At 45.8% G+C, this 19,333-nt stretch overlaps 2 protein-coding genes and 1 non-coding gene across 8 annotated transcripts; 1 reads left to right on the top strand and 2 right to left on the bottom strand.

Moving 5' to 3' along the window:
• Positions 1-2,338: 2,338 nt before the first annotated feature.
• On the bottom strand, positions 2,339-6,016 carry LOC129376697 (PRELI domain-containing protein 1, mitochondrial-like). 6 transcript variants are annotated; one of them, XM_055056288.1, is made up of 6 exons: positions 5,981-6,016; positions 4,642-4,747; positions 4,189-4,414; positions 3,968-4,081; positions 3,651-3,729; positions 2,339-2,679 (listed from the first exon to the last, which is right to left on the bottom strand). In XM_055056288.1, exons 2-6 carry the CDS (start codon positions 4,731-4,733, stop codon positions 2,570-2,572), a joined length of 621 nt encoding a protein of 206 aa, XP_054912263.1. In that variant the 5' UTR covers positions 4,734-4,747; positions 5,981-6,016; the 3' UTR covers positions 2,339-2,569. The 6 variants fall into 6 exon arrangements, with proteins under 6 accessions (XP_054912263.1, XP_054912260.1, XP_054912259.1 ...); XM_055056285.1 differs by lacking the exon at positions 5,981-6,016 and adding an exon at positions 5,352-5,470 and having other exon boundaries at positions 4,642-4,744; XM_055056284.1 differs by lacking the exon at positions 5,981-6,016 and adding an exon at positions 5,352-5,470.
• Positions 5,035-5,106, bottom strand: trnag-ucc (transfer RNA glycine (anticodon UCC)). The gene has a single exon. It is a non-coding gene; the product is annotated as a tRNA-Gly (tRNA).
• Positions 6,017-12,557: 6,541 nt separating the features above from the next.
• On the top strand, positions 12,558-18,734 carry LOC129376508 (CXXC-type zinc finger protein 5-like). The gene is made up of 4 exons (XM_055056118.1): positions 12,558-12,665; positions 12,763-13,021; positions 13,113-13,797; positions 16,642-18,734. Exons 1-4 carry the CDS (start codon positions 12,558-12,560, stop codon positions 16,904-16,906), a joined length of 1,317 nt encoding a protein of 438 aa, XP_054912093.1. The 3' UTR covers positions 16,907-18,734.
• The last annotated feature ends 599 nt before the right edge of the window (positions 18,735-19,333 follow it).

Raw genomic sequence — 19,333 nt, forward strand, 5'->3', positions numbered from 1 at the left:
AACAAAACCTCAAATTCAATAAAAACAAACAAAAACATGTAAATTATACAAAACTAAATGAAAAATTGATTGATTGGTTGTTTGAAACAGGCCTCTGCATCTGTAGTTTTGAAAACAGAAGATGAAACATTTTTAATGACATTTATTTTCCCTTTGGCATTTATAAAGTAGTTTTAAATTTGGATTTAATTTACATTTTGTCACAGATTTCAACTTTTTTATTACAGATGACAAAACATACAAAAATTTAATGGCTTCATCAATAATGTTTGGTGTGATCGTTTGGTGGAAAGCTTTTATTTTGTAAAGATGACACAACGAGAACAGGAAGTTCTCGTTGTGTGTGTTTGTGGCAGCTGGACGTCCCGCAGTATCAGTCTGCCGGTTTTAAGCCTCTGCTCGGGATTCGGCCAGCAGGTCCGGTCCAAACATCCAGCCGCGGAACCAGAACCCAGAAAACCACCGGCGGAGAAAATGAGGATCAAAACAGGCGGATTATGGATTCTGATGACGCGCGCTCTGGCCTCTGATTGGTCCGAGCAGAGAGGCTGCGGGCCAATCAGAGGGAGGCTGCAGCTCCTAGCAACAGGAGAAACTTCTTGATATATGTCGAAAAACTTCAAGCAACATGTTGATTATTTCATAGTAGAAAACAGAAAAACGGCAAAATGAGTCTGAAAAGTTCTCAAGTATTTATTTATTCATCTATTTATTTCTGTATAATAAAGTAACTTACAGAATCACTTTTCTATTTACAGCATTTCATGCATAACGATGTTAATATAACAAAATGTGGGATATTGAGGGTGTTTGAAAACCTTTTTTAGACCGTGTGTCAGCAGCTGCAGCTGCAATAACAAGTTTATTGACATTTACCTTAAAAGGCCAAACTCCTGTTTTTCCAATGTTTTTCTGCTCTTCGACAGGTTATTGTTTATTAATATTGTTGTTTATAGTGAAAAATACGCTTACAAAGTATTTATATAAATGCAACATTAATAAGTGGATAAATCTGTGCGTTTTAAATAATGGCTAAAATATGTATTTATAATTTTATTTCACTGATTATTAGACAAATAACTATCCTTACAGTCCAGGTTCTTTCTGCTGTTTGATGTTTTTCTCTAATACTTTGTAAATTATGTGATTTAAGTGAATTATAAGGTAACAATATTTATAAAAACATGCAGTTACATGATAACGCCAGCAGGCGGCGGCAGAAGGCGCGTTTATCGATCTTAATTTGGTTATTTTGATTTAACAGAGAATCAGTGTTCAGCTTCTGAACTTTATTTCACCTGAGTTAAATAAAAACAGTTTTTTCTGTTCAGATGAATTTTCTGAACAGAACAACAGGAACGACACCGATTCAACCCTGAGCTCCGTGTCTCTGAGTTCATTTGCAAGAAATTAATCATTTCAGCTTCGTCAAATCCACTGAGACGTTTTAGTGACTGTGATAAGATAAAAAGAAAAGTGGACCAAAACTGGTAGAAAAATGTCACTAAAAGGCCTGAGCTCAGTGAAAAATAAAGTTCAACATACTATCAACTGAATCACTGAATACTAAGGCACTGTAGCGCTAAAATGTTAGCACCACACTCAGTTTAGCAGAAGCTAAAGTGTTGCATCATTATGATACTTAGCGGAAGATAAAAGGTTCACAGAGCCCACAGGTCTGGAGCCCTAAACTAACTGGAACTGACTGGGCAATAAGTCAATAACAATATATGTCGTGATAGACACATGATTAATATCGATAAAAAGTATGTAAAATATTATATTCGATAATTTCCCTGAACTCTGGGACACAGCAGGATTAAGGCTTTTGCCTTAAACTGGAGAGAAAACTGGATAAAACATAAAGAGTCACATCAAAATATGATCAATAATTGTTAATATCAACTGATATGAAACTTTTATATCGCGTTATGTTCTTCAGCCCTATTAGGACCAACTTGTTACTTTACTGGGTTCAGAGTACCTTACTGGTACCCATAGGGTTTACTGGGGTTATTTTACTGGAACTTACGCGTTTTATATTTTATTCAAAGTTAAACGAAACTCCTTGAGCCTGTAAAGCAAACAGGGAACAGCACCGTTATCACATTTTAATGTCGGTCTGAACAACAGAGACGTTAATCTGATAAGCTGCTAAGAGACATTAGATCAATTTATCTTCACCTCAAAGCTTTCACCTCATACAGCATTCATTCAGTGCTACATTTTTAGATTAAGTGCAAATAATTTGAACAAAGTTGTGTGTTTTTAACTCAATATAAATGGCTGAATTAGTAGTTTTTTATAAATCATGTTTATTGAACACAAGAAACAAAAATGATAGATAAAAAAGAGAAATTTATTGAACAAGAACTGTTATAATACATTTAAAATAAATTGTTTCTTTGTGTAAAAATGACAGCAACACTCAATAAATCAATAAAATTACAAATAAAATCTCTACTAATTCTTATTTAAAAAAGGCAAATTTAAGTAACCAATTTTAATCTGTAACTTCTACAACCAATGAGGTTCAGAGCAGCAGATTTTGTTGACTCCTGTTACCGTTTCAGGCAAACTGATTGGGTTTCTTGGATGGAGAGGGCGGGGCATTTGGTGGGCGGGGCTTGGGTTTCTCTGAGTCTTCCTGGTCGCCATTGAGACAGGAAAGCTCTTCACCTGGAGGAAGACAATAGAAAACAGACTGGTTGATGCAAGAATCTGTATTACTATGATAAAGTAGTGAATGTATAGTAATCCAACGTAAAGTTAAAGAACAAATACAGTCGTGGTAATAAGTAAGTAAACCTTCAGTTTTAATGTTTTATATACTGGAACAATATGATATTTGGAGAAAGATGGCATCTCAATATATTTTATTCTTCCGTCTTTTATTTAACAACAATTAACCAAAATATGCTAGTAGCATTAAAGGTACAATCTGCAACATACAGCAACATCTAGTGGAAGAACGTTGTATAGAAATATTACAGAGAGCTGCCAGGTTTTAAGAGATTTTCTTTGTGTACAAATCGAGACACATTTGGCATCTAATGCCAGGTTCACATCAAACTCATTTGTAAGCAACACCAAGGTTGAGTTGGTGCAACCAGTCTAAGAGTTTGAGGAGCCTTTACTCATTCCAGCTGCTTTACACTCAGCCACCAACTGCTACACTGTATGATGAACGACATGGCTTGAAGAGACCAACAGAACCAAATTACCTTTAAAATACAAAGATGAGACCAGGAGGTTCCAAAGATCCTGTACATAACTGCCACAAACAAAGACTGTGTGTCGGGAAAATGGACATTTGCTTTAGGTTTAGAAGGAATACAAGAGGTAAAAGTAAAAATAACCCTGGTACCTTAAAAATGCCTCAGAAGCTACAGGCATCCACAAAACACATGAACTAGAAAACAGAATCCTCTTAAGTATCTCAGGAATTGACTAAAGATAAAGATCTGGACTAGGTTGCCACAGGCAGAACCAGAATCTTCCATTTGGAGGATGACAACCTTTACCTCTGAGCTACAGCTCCTCTGAATGGTGTCCACTACCACCCAGCTGTTGAGTCACCCTGTGGTTGTATTGGTGAGGTAAGTAAGAGGTGTTTTCGTGCGATAGATAAATACTAATCTTCGTCTTACTCTGTATCTTGGTCAGAGCGTAGTCCAACCCCTTCATGGCTTGAGTTTGGTTGCTTTTGTACCGCGCTACGCCAAATTCCTGTGGACCAATAGGGACAGTTAGACAAATGACTTACCTGGACATATTAACTACAGGTGATCAATGCTCTCATCCAGGAACGTTTCACATGTCCTGGATGGACCAGGTTCAGGTACAATGCACACCACTTCATGTCTTCCCCATACTTTCTTTTCTATAGTCGTGAGGTTCATCAAAATGAAGATACTGAGTCCAGGTCTTAAAGATTCGATTAAACTTGCTGGTATTTTTATGTTACCTGAATGGGCCGGGCCAGCCCATAAACAGAAGAGGAGATCCAAGCTTCTCGCTTTAGTTTGGTCCATGTGGGTTGACTGCCGTCCTGTTCAATCATGCAGCGCTCCACCACCGTCTGAGAGGATTAAAACTGGACATTTCACTTCAAATCAATAATGAAATAGCAGTACTTCCCTCAGACAGGACACAGACGACGTCCACAGAAACATTGCCATGTCTCACCATCAGGGTGTTGTGGTTCAGGTTCCAGGTCTTGGTGATGAGGGTGTTGGCTTCCGGGTCCACGATGGAGTCCTCCAGGACGTAGACGGCCCGCGCCATGTGGGTGGGAAAGATGTGCTCCGCCCATCCTGGCAACCGGTTGGTTTTGGTCAGCAGTCTCCGTGACAACAAGAGGTTGGCGGAGGTGACCTCCCGGTACAGGACGTCCTCTGTGAGGACATGAGTGCTGGCACACAAAACCAGAGGTCCAATCAGCTTCTAGCTTAAGACCCAGACATACTCAGCCTTAAAATGTCAATAAAGATGTTCTCCACACCAGCTGGGCTGTGTGGTGAGTGGAGGTGATAGTGATCTACCAGAGGTTAAAGTTCATGTCCACTGCCTGATTTGAAGATATGACCCACATATTTCTAATGTTTTTATGATTTGGTGGTCACTACTTAGAGTAATCACCTGTATGGGTTTGGGTAGCGTTGCCAGAAAGCAGCCAGAACTTGATGCCATGGACTCTTGATGTGGGCCTCGCTGTAGACGTACCGGCCCATGTCTGGACTCACTGCTGGAGGCCACAGAACATTCAGCAACTTCATTTTTATTCAATAAAGCACTTCAAACATATCCAATTTCTAAGTGTAGTATCCATAATATTGAATTTGGCAAAATCCACACTATCAAAAATAAAATTTAGGTAGAACAAGATTGTTTACATAGTCACTACATGTACTTGTCTGCTTTTTTTCTGTTATTCCTGCATTTACTGTGAAAGTGTTGCGACGAATAGCTGATATGTACATTTTAATAAATTATGAAATAAACACGAAAGAACAAAAAATAAAAGTCACCATATGCGTTGGCCGGGAATCGAACCCGGGTCAACTGCTTGGAAGGCAGCTATGCTAACCACTATACCACCAACGCTTACATACACCAGCGTCCCGACGTCTCCACTTGACTGTACAGAGGAAAAGCACTATGACAACTGCTATTGTTTCTATGTGAGCTGGTTCTGTTCTTCGGTTTTCTAACCCCGACTACCGAATGGTTCTCGGTTCTCTGGTCGTTCTGCTCCGTTTATTCCTTATTAGCCGTTTGCTGACATTAACGGCAGCCCGGGCACCCGGAGCTGACGGCGAGGCTAACCGCTAGCAGCGGAGCTAACATACCTGCAGCGGGATCAGCTCGGAGTAAAAGTCTGGACTCGACGACATAAAAGCCGCATTACTGAAGATTCTGCCGGTGGTGTGACAATAACTGCTTACAGTTTCTGTCGGTGAACATCCAAGTAAAAACCAGTAGCTCAAACCAATAACAGCACATCCCCGTTTCCTCCGCTAGATGTCGACATTTAGTCATTTTTAGAGCAGAAGCCTCCTGTTTTTCTCACCTGTTGAATTCAGGATTCCTGAAGGTTTTCTGTTGAGACTTTACATTTATGTCTTAAAAAGTGGACCCGTGCCGATTCACGGTTCTGGATACACTGGTTTTTCTTTGGAAAGTAACTTCTAATTATTTATAGAAAATCAGACTATTTACAGTCTTGTCAAAGAGCATATCTAAAATATTTAAAAGAAAATGCAATTTGGGAAGCTGAAATATCTAGGCACAAAAATACTTGGCGTGCGAGAGCAAAAAATATAGCTGTAGCGCTGAGACCAATTCTGCTATGAGTGTGTGGGGATCTGAGTTTTCTATGTGTTTATTTTAGGTTTCTGTGCTATTGAATCTCCATGTTGTCCTGCCTACCCTTGATTCTTCTCGTTTTCCTGATTACCCTCTGTGTATTTAATCCCACCTGTGGTCCTTGTTGGGTCCTTGTCAACCCGTCTTGTCCAGCCTTCTTGTTGTCCAGCCTTCTTGTTGTCCAGCCTTCTTGTTGTTTCTCATGTCTATTGTACTACCAGTTGCTACCAGTCATGAGTTCTTAGACTTCTGCTCTTTCTGTGCTGCCTGGTCAATGGATTGAGTATTTGTTCATTAAAGTCATCATTCCTTCACTTCAACCTGACTCCACCGTGTCTGTCTCACCATCTACAACCGCACTTCATGACAGATGCAGTAACTACAGTGAGGCACGTTAAGAAACATACATGATGGACCCAATGACTTAAAATCTACAATCAAAGACCATAGAGAGATTATGGCAGACCATACTTCGCCTTCAGACCTCTAGGGCCTCTTGGGATCGTGATTAGCTCCTCTATGTGCTGGAGTGCAGGTCCATCCATCTCTGTTTGCTGAGTTTGGTGGAGCTGCAGCAGAAGGAAGCGTGGGAACGCCAGACAGCTTTAGCTGTCATGGCTGTCGACCTTCTGCCTCCTAAGCCGGACAGTCCATTCTCCCGCTCCAACATCTCTGGACCAGCACCACCTCCAGCCGGAGCGCCGGCTGCATCTCCTGCGCCCTTCACACCTCCAGTCACTGCTGCAGACACTACGCCTCTCACTGCTGCCAGCCTGACTTCAGCTGCTAGTGATTCCTCATTAAGCCCTAGTGACTCTTCGTTGCCCCCTAGTGATTCCTCATTAACCCCTAGTGACTCTTCGTTGCCCCTTGTCGCCTTCCAGTGACTTCTTGTTGCCCCTCGTGACTCCTCGTTGTTCATTGCCCCCTAGTACAGGGGTGGGCACTCCTGGTCATCGGAGGCCGGTGTCCTGCAACTCTCAGATGTCCACCTGGTCCAACACAGCTGAATCCAATAGCTGAATCACTTCCTATTTACAGACAAGTTCTCCAGAGTTCTGCTAATGAACTCATTATTTGACTCAGGTGTGTTGAAGTAAAAACACATCTAAAAGTTGCAGGAGACCCTCGAGGCCTGGAAGTTCCCACCACTGCCCTATTGACTCCTCCTTATCCCCTAGTGACTCCTACTTATCCCCTATTGACTCCTCCTTATCCCCTATGACTCCTCCTTATCCCCTATTGACTCCTCCTTATCCCCTATTGACTCCTCTTATCCCCTAGTGACTCCTCCTTATCCCCTATTGACTCCTCCTTATCCCCTATTGACTCCTCCTTATCCCCTATTGACTCCTCCTTATCCCCTAGTGACTCCTCCTTATCCCCTATTGACTCCTCCTTATCCCCTAGTGACTCCTCCTTATCCCCTATTGACTCCTCCTTATCCCCTAGTGACTCCTCCTTATCCCCTATTGACTCCTCTTATCCCCTATGACTCCTCCTTATCCCCTATTGACTCCTCCTTATCCCCTATTGACTCCTCCTTATCCCCTATTGACTCCTCCTTATCCCCTAGTGACTCCTCCTTATCCCCTATTGACTCCTCCTTATCCCCTAGTGACTCCTCCTTATCCCCTATTGACTCCTCCTTATCCCCTATTGACTCCTCCTTATCCCCTATTGACTCCTCCTTATCCCTATTGACTCCTCCTTATCCCCTATTGACTCCTCCTTATCCCCTATTGACTCCTCCTTATCCCCTAGTGATTCCTCGTTGCCCCTAGTGACTCCTTGTTGCCCCTAGTGACTCCTCGTTGCCCCCTAGTGACTCCTTGTTGCCCCTAGTGACTCCTCGTTGCCCCCTAGTGACTCCTCGTTGCCCCCTAGTGACTCCTTGTTGCCCCCTCTGCCCTGTGGTCCCTCGGTGCCTTGCAGTGACTCTCTCCTCAGTGTGGTGCCTGAGCCTTATGGGTGTAATGTGTCGTCGTTACACCCTGTATGGGACGACAGTGGAAAGAGTTTGTCCCTCAGTTGGTGGCTGCCGGCTTGATTCCCGCTCCGTCAGCCTCTGTCATTGTGTCCTTAGGCAAGACATTTCACCTGCCTTGCCTGCTGGTGGAGGTCAGAGGGCGCATGATGCACCTCTGCTCGCCCAGGGCAGCTGAGGCGACTAGCAGCTCTCCACCAGCAGCGTGTGAACGTAGCGAAAAGCATCTTGGTGTCCTCTGGATTCAACAAGACGCTGTAAGCATCCATCGCTCCCCCAGAGCTTCAACACTGAAATACTAAGAGTGTGCATTTAGTGTGTGAAGGTAACAATAAGTAAAGAGGGCTTTTAAATCAGTTAATGTGTGTTAGGATTATTATTAAACAACTTCAAAAAGTTTATATAATTAAGACATTTTTATCAAAAACACACAAATCAGTCGGGTAAAAGTCCGGAGTTTCAGTTTTACTAAAGGAAACAGCAGAAAAACCCAGAGCTCTTCATTCATTCTCTCTCTCCCGTTTCTCTCAAAGGTCTCTCTGCCTCTCTCTCTGTTAGTGGCCAGCAGCCAATCACCTGCCAGCTCTCGCGCCTCCTGTTTCCTCCTCACCTCTCCACGCGCCAATCAGACCGTTCACACCGCGCGGCACGCGCGCCACGGGCGCTGCCGACAGCAGAACACCACACACACACACACACACCACACACACACACACACACACACACACACACACACACACACACACACACACACACTGCCTCCCCTCTCTGTTTCCGAACATCAGCGTCGTGTGGCCCCCCTGCCTCCCCCCGCCCCTTCTCGCCCTGCCGCGAGAGCGACGCACGTATCCGTTCATAACCTCCGCCATTATTCATCACCCCTCCTCCCCGCCCCTCTCCTCCCGCGGTGCTGTGTTTTCTCGCTTTGCTTTCCTCGAGCTCCTCGCCTCTCTTCCTCCTCCCCTGCAGGGTCTCCACAGAGCCGCTTCCTTCTCCTCGGCCGGGCTAATTTAACGCCTCGCCCTCCCTCCTTCTCCCCGCCTCGCGCTCGCTTGTGCCAAGCCCAGGTGATTATCCATCCGCCCCCTCCTCCTCCTCCAACCCCCTCTCCCCGTTATCCCTCCCTCCATCACCTCCTCCTCCTCCTCCTGGTACCAACAGACCGACAAATCCCTCCCGGAGCTCCTCTCCCCCCCTCCCCTCCTCTCCTCTCTTTCTCTGTCTCCTTCCCCGCCAGCCATGATCCGTGGCGGGCTAATTCCCAGACGGTCTTCTCCTCCTTCCTCCTCTTTCTCCTCATCACCCTCTTCCTCCTCCTCCTCCTCTTCCTCCTCCTCCTCCTCCTCGCGGGGCCGGTAAGTAGCAGCAGCACGCGCCGTCCATCTTCTCCCTTCCTCCTCGCTGTATCGGACTGCATGCTGCGTTCACGGTATTTATCGGTCGTTATCGGCTCTGCCTTTTTTTGTGTTTGACCCCCCACCCCTCCAGCTCCCTCCCCTCTCCCTCCTCCTCCTCCCTGCTCCTTGGCTTTCAGAGCCTGAGGGGGGGAGGTGTTAATGTGTCGCGTGGGAGAGCCGTTTTCCCCTCGCGGTCGGTGGCCGCTGTGACCTTCTGTCGGAGCTCGCGCCGGCCCGCTTGACCAGACAGGGTAATTAGTTACGCCTCGGGAGTTTGAGGGTTGGAGAGGGGGGCGGGGGGAGGAGGGAATGAGGGGGGGGACACGCGCGCGCGCACGCACGCACGAGCCGACACACATTTCCACACTGACTACACACACGCGATAGGCACACACTGTGTTGGAGGCTGCACGCGTTTGTTTCCTTTGACAAACACCCACATTTCACACTCATTCACACACCGGCAGTCTGCTGCTGTTCACACACCGAAGCTTTGCTGGCTGGTCTGTTTCACTGCCACCATGGAGGCAGAGACCAGGCAACACTCCCAACTGTCCAGAACCTCCTGGGAACCTGGGAACCAAACTGAACCTGGGAACCAAACTGAACCTGGGAACCAAACTGAACCAGGGAACCAAACTGAACCAGGGAACCTGGGAACCAAACTGAACCAGGGAACCTGGGAACCAAACTGAACCTGGGAACCTGGGAACCAAACTGAACCTGGGAACCAAACTGAACCTGGGAACCAAACTGAACCTGGGAACCAAACTGAACCAGGGAACCTGGGAACCAAACTGAACCTGGGAACCAAACTGAATCTGGGAACCAAACTGAACCTGGGAACCAAACTGAGGACACAGCTTGGTTCTCTGCCTTCTGTGTAAACAGATAATGGGATGAAAGTGAAAACGTCAACATGGAAATGTTCTAATGGAACCGAAAAGTTGGGGGTATTTGGGCCTCTAATCAGTCGTAGAGCCTTAGTTCAGACTTTTCAAATCGTTTGGAACGATTTGACGACACGTTCACGCTGATGTCTTTCAATCTCAAACTAAACAAAATCAGTTAAAATCAGGAGTTTTTGTTAATGTTGAGGTAACCGGGTAGCCATCACCACTGGGACGAGAACATTACGTCTCCTGGAAGTCAACACTTTTGGGGACAGATCTTAGCAATTAAAAACACAGGGTGACAAACTACATCTTAAACGGAAATGAAATGAAAAACTTTGCAAGAGATTATAATATCACATCAAATTATTACTGGTTTTCAGGGACTGGGGGGATTTAACAAGTTTATAGATTTTCCTTTCCCATTCTAAGCGTAACATCAGACTGGTTGAGTCTGGATATTGGGATATCTGCTGATTATGCAGATTCTTCCCCAATCATTTTCAAAATCAATTTTTGAAGATAAACAGATCTGGTGGTTTTAGCTCATTGGTGATCCTGATGTCAGAGGATTTTGAACACCTTTGGACCTGGATACAACCAGATTAATAGTGACATGGAAGAGACGGCTGTCTGTCATCGTCTTATGCGTCACCATTGCCAGGGACCAGTGTGGGGTCACCTGGCCGGTCACAGGAGAACCGAAACACAAGCAGCAGCAAGTAAAAACGATGTTGACGATAAATGGTCTGTAGGAAACACCAAACTAGAGTCGGGTCTCTGTCACTGCTAGAGGTAACTGAAGTCATACCTTAGAGGTTTGTTGCTGTGCAGCAGGATTCCCTACAGCCGGTCCTTGAGATCTACCATCGTTAGATACCTTCCTTCTCCAACATCTGGATCAAATGGCTCGTTAAGCATCTGTCAGCTCTGCACAGTTCTGGTAATTCACTATTTGATTCAAATGTGTAGAATTAAGGGTGTACCAAAAAAGTTACGGCGCTGGATTTGGGAATACCTTATGGTACAGTGTAGCTTGAAAGGGTTAGGCCACCCTGTCTAATATGAATCTGTACAACCACCCAGACTGACCCAAACAAAATGGAGGCTCTTTCCTTCCACCATCAAGGGATGGTAATGCTGTCTGAGGATGATTTTAAGATTGATCCTGCCTTAGAGAAGCAATCAGAACGATGCGTTGCGTTTTCTAGGTTTGGACTGTTTTGCATGACTCAGTTTCTGTTGGGTCGTTGCAAAGAGAGGGGGATCAACAGACTATAGTATATGATGATGTCATGGGGATTATCAGGATTAGTTCCCTGAGTTGCACCTTCTCATTTCTCTTTGTTTACCAATTTGTTTTTTTTATGATTCAGAAAGGGAATACGTATGATCTCTTCCATTGGCTTTACAAATCATTTTTTCATACAGCGACTGAATTAGACTGAACTACTGCATATTTTTCTGTTCCAGTTTATATGCTAACTTAATACATATTTCAAACCAAAATAATTACAGTTACATTTAGACTAAAACACAGCATGACCTTCAACTTGTTATTCATGTCTGGAAGAAATGTTTGAACTAGGACTCTCCATCTTGTCTGAGCATGTGTGTAAATGTGTCTTTCATATTTTTGGACAATGAAAAAATGATTGCATCGCTGCATTACATGGGTTATGGCTGCACGGTGGTGCATCATTGCCTGGTTTGGAGTCTTTTTTGTGGAGTTTGCATGTATTGCTGGTCATGGCTTGGCTTTCTTTGGGTACTCTGACCTTCTCCCACAGTCCAAAAATGAGATTGGATTCATTGGTCTCTGTAAATTGTCCTTAGGTGCGTATGGTTGCCCCGCGATGTGCACCCTGCCTGTTACCCAATGACTGCTGGAGATAGACACCAACAGTTTTTGTCAAACATCTTCTGAAATATAAGGATGACCCAATACAGCTTGGTTTGTTGAGGCATCATTCCCAGCTTTGAGTTCCAACTTTGCATCAACAGCTTTACATCAAGAACCCAAAATGCTATATCGCCCTCTACTGTAATGGAATAAGTGAGTAGGGCTGGTTGCATATAGGAGGTGATACGAGGCGTGCTTTCCAGGTCTAAAGCCTAAAGGAGGAGAACAATAGTGTTCACCAAAGAGGGAATATATGACTTGGTGCTCATATGCTGATGCTGGAAGAATATAATATCTGATAAACCAGCATCTATAGATCTGATTGTGCTCTTTTATTAACTGATATTGGGTAAGAGGTCACCCCAGAATGGGAGGTGATGTGATCTGTAGAAATCAATGTCTGATCTTTTTTCATTCACAGACCAAAACGCAGTGACCTCACAGGGCTAACTGCTAGCTGAGCAAACGTCTTCATATGGTGTTTGCGCGTGTGAGAGGTCATGTCGGGAATGACGAGCGGCGTGTGTGTAGAGAGTGACCTCTCCTCGATGCTGCAGAGAAGCTCCGCCCCCTCTCACCATCACCCAAATCACCATGGTTACGGCAGCCAGGGCCAGGTGAGTTGGTGTTTTCTGAATGTCTGAGATGCGATCAGCTGCCTGGTGGATTGCTGGTCTGTGGCGTGATGAAAAGTGATGGAGGTCTTTGCTGCAGGTGTCGGGCCTAGCGCCGATGCTGGACTACACCACCGAGATGGACCGGTACCGCTCGTCCATCGCCACCTTCTACAAGACCAACGTCAACATGAACATGAACGTGACAAACTTCCCACAGTCGGCCAAACTGGCGGCTCGTCTGGCGGCCGCCGCTCCCATCTTCCCCCCCGCCGCTGCCAGGCTGGGTGCCATGGCGACAGCCCCCTGGGGTTGCCATGACAACATGAACATGAACCACCCGGCGGCCATGTTCTGGGGCAGGCCCAAACCCGTAGCTACGGCGCCAACGCATCACCACCACCACCCCTCGGCGACGCCAGGTCACATGACCTCTTCGCACCCCCACAGCAGCAGCATGCACCAGAGCGGGGGGGCCCGGGGGGGGAGGCGCCGCTGGCGGGAGTGAAGGGGGAGGAGCTGAGAAACAGGGACACACTGCGTCACTTCCTGTCAGCCAGGGAACGTCGCACCATCACCCGATCGCGCCGAGCAACGGGAACTTTCTCCCTGGTTACAGTGGCGGGGCCGACTGTGGCGTCATGAACAAGCAGGGACACGCCCACCCGGACATGATGGGCCTATCGGAGGGCGGCAACTGCAATGGGGGAGGAGTAATGAGCGGTGGCTTCCTGGGGGGGCTGGGATTACCCCCTGGGGTTATCGTCATGGCGATGGGATCCGCAGGAGGCGGGATTTCTGACGCCAGCAGCGCTTTTCAGATGACGAGCGGCCAGCGGGCGCTAACGGACTGCCAGCAGCACACCAACTCCTCCCCCTGCCCCTCCTCCTCCTCCCCTTCATCATCAGGGGTGACAGCAGGGGGTGTCTCTCTCTCCTCATCATCTTCATCGTCGTCAGGGACAGTGGCGAAGAGGAAGCGGAAGCGCTGTGGCGTATGCGGCCCGTGCAGACGACTGATCAACTGCGGCGTCTGCTCATCCTGCCGCAACAGGAAGACGGGTCACCAGATCTGCAAGTTCAGGAAGTGTGAGGAGCTGAAGAAGAAGCCGGTGGAGGAGGTGGGGTGCTGGAGGTGAGTTCAGCACACGTAGGGTAAAACACAAATCAAGCCATACAACAGTAGAAATTCTGCATGTTTTGGTTGTTTCCCTGGATCAGCACCTGAATGAAGTGACGGGTCATCAACCGGACTCTGCAGAACATTTTGATGTGTTGAGAGTTGAACCTTTTGAATCTTCTGTCTTGGAGCAGAGAGATCTAAAACTAGCGGGACAGGGAACCGTAAGGCCTGGAGATGGACACTCATGACTTATTCTCACTGAATTACTCAAAGTAGGTCCTTGTTTTGAAGTGGAGAGAAAACGATGATGGAATGAGGCAGAGGAACCGAGCTGAAGGGGGAAGTTCTGGAGACGGTAAAAGGAAGGTTAGATTCTACGACTACATCCCAAACTGTCCCCAGAGCGACGACCAATCCACCGTCTGAACATGGAGAGACCGACTGGAGATCTACCAAGATCAGACATTCACCTAAACTGACAGGAGAGAATTAATTAGGGAACCAGCCAGTAGGTAACTCTGGAGGAGCTGCAGAGATCTGTGGCTCAAGAGGGACAATCTGTTGACAAGAGGGACATTAGTTGACAATCTATAAAAACTGACGTCTTAATAAAACCGGTAAGAACAAATCCTACATTGAAAGAAAGCCAAGCAAGAGATGGACAGGATACAGAGACCATGATCAAATCTATCTGGGTTTTCCAATCGCAAACGTTACGTAGAACCAGCTTCCTTTTTAGAAACTGCTCTCTGATTGGCTGGAGTCACAAGACTCCGGAGTGGTTGTACTTCACTCCACGGAGATCTGCGTGTCCGAGAGGCAAACGTCTGTCGGACACGTATGGGCAAAGGCAAATTTTGGCGATCAAGTACTTTGTGTTGCACGAGAAGCAGATTGGTGGGCAACTGGCTCATCAAACATGCCAGAATCTATTCAGACTGGAGGAAATGAAGGAACTTGTTACAGGAAATGAATGCAAACGATATGATCGACCAGGAAATCTCAACCACGTAGGACAAGGTGTGTGTACAGTATCTGGGAGTCTTCATTCATATTTCTTTTTCTGAGCCTGTTCTGGTTTCTTCTTCTCTGAGTCGGACAAAAAGACAGACACAGCAGAATGTTCAACATCGCTTCAACATCCTCCTTTGTGGTTGCATTTGTGTTGCAGAAAGATCAAACTCACTGAACTTTATGCAACAAATAAAGATGTTTTCGGTTGACCCAACTATGTTACAGTCCCAGCCAGTAAAGATGTTCCTTAGCTATAAAACCTCCTGAACCATGAAGAGTCCAGCCGCCCTTTAGGTTCTCCTGGTAAAGGGTGAAAAGTTACACAACACTACAGATCACCCTAACCACAGTGAAACACGGTGGTGGCAACATCATCCTATGGAGACTCTCTTCAGTACAGACATAGAGGACATAAATCCTGATTTCTGACAGAAAACCAGTTGGAGACCTGCCTGAGCTGAGCTGCATCTTCAAGGTTTTACCTCAGTGAAAGATGGTTCCTGAAATGTTCTCCCATTTTTGCCTCCACTCCAAAACGATGCAACGCTTGGATCAGTTCCTTCCTCTGAAACACAGTTTGTTGTTATAATGTAGCAAAATGAGGAAACGTTCAAGACTTTTCTAGACCCTCTACATGTTCGCGTACACACATCGACGGAGCCAAAATCTATCTGGTTTTACTTCTCTCTACATGTTTCTGTGTGTGCTTGGTTCTGTGTGTGTGTGCTTGGTTCTGTGTGTGTGTGCTTGGTTCTGTGTGTGTGTGCTAGGTTCTGTGTGTGTGTGTGTGTCCTGGCTCACTTAACCCAGATGACTGCCAGGGAGGCTGGAAGGCATCGCTCACCCCGCTGAGTGAGTGTGTGTGAGTGCTGTGCAGATGGTGGGTGGTGAAAAGCGAGAGCTCGGAGCCTGCCGAGGTCTGGCAGGCTGCCAACACACACACACACACACCGGCACACACACCGACGCACACACCAGCTCCACACTGATTCACAGAGATAAAGAGAGCCTGCAGAGAGCGGGAAACGGAGAATATTTATGTTATCTGCCTTCTCCTCAGGGTGTGTGTGCCAGCACTCGTCTCTGCCGTAAGAAGTAGCGGCGATCAATAATTCATTGACACCGGTTTTCGACCTCACTGATGACTCCATATATCTCTCTTACACACACGCGTGCACACGCACACTTCCTGTGGGAATGTCTACCAACTAACGCTAATTATTCCCTCCCTTCCACGCTAAAACAGGGAGTGTGTGCGTTACGAAGACAGTGAATTAGCAGCCATAATCTTCCTCAATTACACACTAATTGGACCTGTGGAGCCTCACGGCGACTGACAGCACCAGGCACGTGTGCACGGCAGCGAGTGTGTGAACCTGTGTGTCCTGTGTGTGTGTGTGTGTGTGTGTGTGTGTGTTGGCAGGTGGTTTCACTCTCTTGCCTCATCCTTTCTTGCTGTCTTTGAAGTCGACCCAACAGACTTTCCCTCGGTCCGAAACTTTACTGTTTACTGAACATTAAAGCTTCGTCAGAACTTCACTTTCAGCAGAGATTTTGTCCTGCAGAGTCCGAAACAAAAAGGCCAAAAAACAACCCTTTAAACGTAATACCTCCCTGTAAATGCTCTGATTCACAGAAGAAAGTTTTTCTCCAAGAGATGCAAACATTAACCTTTCAGTCTGATCTGTTGCGTTTGAAGCTGAGAAAGTTTCTGGTCAACTGGGTGAAGACTTGAAAAACTCATTTCATTAGTAGGCAAACCTGAATAAATAAGTCGAGCTACAATGTGCCAGGCAAATGGCTTCATCTCTTCCACCAACTCTTCTTCTCTTTGCTCCTCAGCGGCCGCCCTCCGTCCCAGCCGGTGAGGCGTTTCGCTGGTTCTTCTAGCCTTTCCTTCACCAGTGGAGTCACCAACGCAGACACACCTGGACTGAATGAAATTCAGCCAGAGGACTTTGGTCTGAACCAGAGCAGGACTTTGTCGCGTGTGGATAGTCCAGAAATCCTACATGGACTGGATGGAGGACGAGGAGGAAGAGGAGGAATCGCAGGAAACAGGAGGCCTTCATCAGAAAGGCTTAATGCTTTGGCAAAGGGGATTTAAAGGTAACATATGAAGCAGTTACCACATTGACTCCCCACATGAATGGTCTTGTGCTCACCAGCTGTTAATTCAAATCAACTGCAAGTCATCTTGACATCTCATTTGTCCTGAATTCACTTTATATTTGGGTTTTTCAAATCTGGTCATGCAAAGCTAAATTTGTGCCATTACATGCAAAGCCAAGAGGCAACGAGGCTCCAGACTTCAGTTCTATTTCTAACAATATATCTTATCTAATTTATAAAAGTGGATTTGCTCCATCTTTGCAGTCCTAGTGAGATATGTTTATATGGGTCTATTAAACGCTGATTTATCAGCATTAAACTAGATTTAATCCCTGAAATGACCCTTGGGACACCATAACTGTCTCCAGGTTCATGAATTACTGGTCTTGTTTTCAGGCCCAATATCAATTTTTCATCATGGGACCAATCTCTGGAGCAGCTGGACGTCTTACTGGGAACCAGGATTGCCAGAGTGGGACCATAATTACTCATTCGTTAACCCTTTAGGCTCGTCAGTGTTATGTTTTTGTCCCAGTGCTTAAATGACGTCGTGAACATTTGCCCTCGCTCAGTTCAGAGGTCGTCGATGCTTAATGTGTCAGGCAGAGGTTTGCTCAGTATTTCTAACTATTGGGGCAGATTTTATTAAAGGTCTTGGACCAAGACCAAGAACTCTCAGGGGATCAGGAAGGACTGGCAGAACCATTCAGGACATTTCTAAAGATGAGCAGATGAGTCGTGAGGACAGAGACGCTTCTGGAAGGAGAGACTTTAAACTGTTGCTTTATTTGGGTTTGACAAAGAGAGGATGGAAAAATCTTCATCCTGTCAGAGAAAACCAAACTTGTCTTTCTTCTCCTTCAAACTTCGACTGTAGAGTCCGACGCTTTGATTGGTTAAACCGGGCAGTGACTGAAAAGTCCAGATAAAAAAAAACAGTTTTAAACTTTCCAGCGACACAAGAGCATTAACCGTTTCCTCCCAGACCTTAAAACGCCTTCCTCCTCTTCATCCTCATCCTCCCAGCCCAACCACGAATCCCATTGTAGCAAAACCCAGGAAGATTCAGGACTCAGCCGCAGAGACTCCTTGAGTTTGACCAAAACTGGCTGACAAGCTAACCTCAAAGAGGATTCACAAGCTGACCTCAGCAGGAAGTGATCCAGGACTGTTAATATGGACTACAAGTTCCCCACAGTAGGACTACAATAACCACATCACTGTTACCCATTTCTCTGTCTACCTCCTCCTTAAGGACTGTAAACGGCACCTTGGTCGACTTCTGCTGGTCGGTGTTTCTGCTGAACAACCTGAGCTGCTTCTTAACTCTCTTGGTGGTCCAGAACTTATTTGGTTCATTTGAATCTGGCAAATGAAAGAGTTGTGATCATTTATTGGGTTTGTGTAGATGTAGATGGAAGGCTCCTAAGGGTGCAGTCGAAGGTCCAGAAGGTTTTATAAGGCTGAAAGGAACCATTTTACTGGTTCTGGTCCTCTAATTGAAGGTTTTGATGTTTTACCGCCACCAATTGGGCTTGTTGGGCCCGACGGGACCTCAGAGAGAGTTCAGAACCAGTTCCTGTACCAGTTGAACATTGAACCATCTGGTGGACCAACAGAAGCGCGAATGCAGCGTGGGAATTCGCAGTGACGCTTTGGATCCGCCGAGCAGAACTCTGGGACCTCCGGGAACCGAGCCGAACCACATCGGATCATTCCACACTGCAACTGTGTCATTTCCTGTTTGTCGTTTGACAACACGCTCAGTGATTCCTTGTACACACCGAGACATTCTCATTAAAATTTTATCTTGAAAGCTCGTTTTCCAGAAGAGGTTTTGGTGGCAGAATGAACCGATTTCTCCAGGTGATTTCAGAGGAAATGCAGGTGAGGTTCTTGTCAAACATTTGGACCCGAGTTCATTAAATTAGACACTTAATGAGGGTCGTTTTTTATAGGATGGAAACCACAGCATGCAGCTCAGTAAACGACTCTCTGTTAATGTCCATAAATCCTAATTTATCCTAATCATAATCTAATTGTAATGAGTTTTGATACATCCAGCAAGCAGGTCCGGTTTTTCACTGGTGGGTTTCAGTAATGGTTCTGGAGTCAGCCGCTCAGAACCATTGCAGAGAACTCAACCAGTTTATATAACCAGTTTAAATAACCAGTTTAAATAACTCAACCAGTTTAAATAACCAGTTTAAATAACCAGTTTAACAGCTGGGTCTTCCTCCGGAGCTGACTGCCTCCAAATCAAACCTAATTTATTATCCATTTGCTGCACATTTTGTTTTTAGCAGATTTTTTTTCTCTATATTTGCTGAGTTATTTTAAGACCAACAATTATTGCTTTCAGAAATTTACAAATGCCATTTTTCAACTGTTATCCATAACAATTGGAGTTAGCAATTAGCAA

The sequence above is a fragment of the Poeciliopsis prolifica genome, unplaced genomic scaffold (assembly GCF_027474105.1).
Source record: "Poeciliopsis prolifica strain line A6 unplaced genomic scaffold, Auburn_PproV2 SCAFFOLD044, whole genome shotgun sequence".
Classification (NCBI taxonomy): domain Eukaryota; kingdom Metazoa; phylum Chordata; class Actinopteri; order Cyprinodontiformes; family Poeciliidae; genus Poeciliopsis; species Poeciliopsis prolifica.

Coding starts and splice junctions, on each gene's coding strand:
- LOC129376508 (XM_055056118.1), top strand. CDS start 12,558: ATGACGAGCGGCGTGTGTGTAGAGAGTGACCTCTCCTCGATGCTGCAG. Junction 12,666..12,762: donor GTTACGGCAGCCAGGGCCAG/GTGAGTTGGTGT, acceptor TCTTTGCTGCAG/GTGTCGGGCCTAGCGCCGAT. Junction 13,022..13,112: donor CCCGGCGGCCATGTTCTGGG/GCAGGCCCAAAC, acceptor GCACCCCCACAG/CAGCAGCATGCACCAGAGCG.
- LOC129376697 (XM_055056288.1), bottom strand. CDS start 4,733: ATGGGCCGGTACGTCTACAGCGAGGCCCACATCAAGAGTCCATGGCAT. Junction 4,415..4,641: donor CGCTACCCAAACCCATACAG/GTGATTACTCTA, acceptor TTTGTGTGCCAG/CACTCATGTCCTCACAGAGG. Junction 4,082..4,188: donor TGAACCACAACACCCTGATG/GTGAGACATGGC, acceptor TAATCCTCTCAG/ACGGTGGTGGAGCGCTGCAT.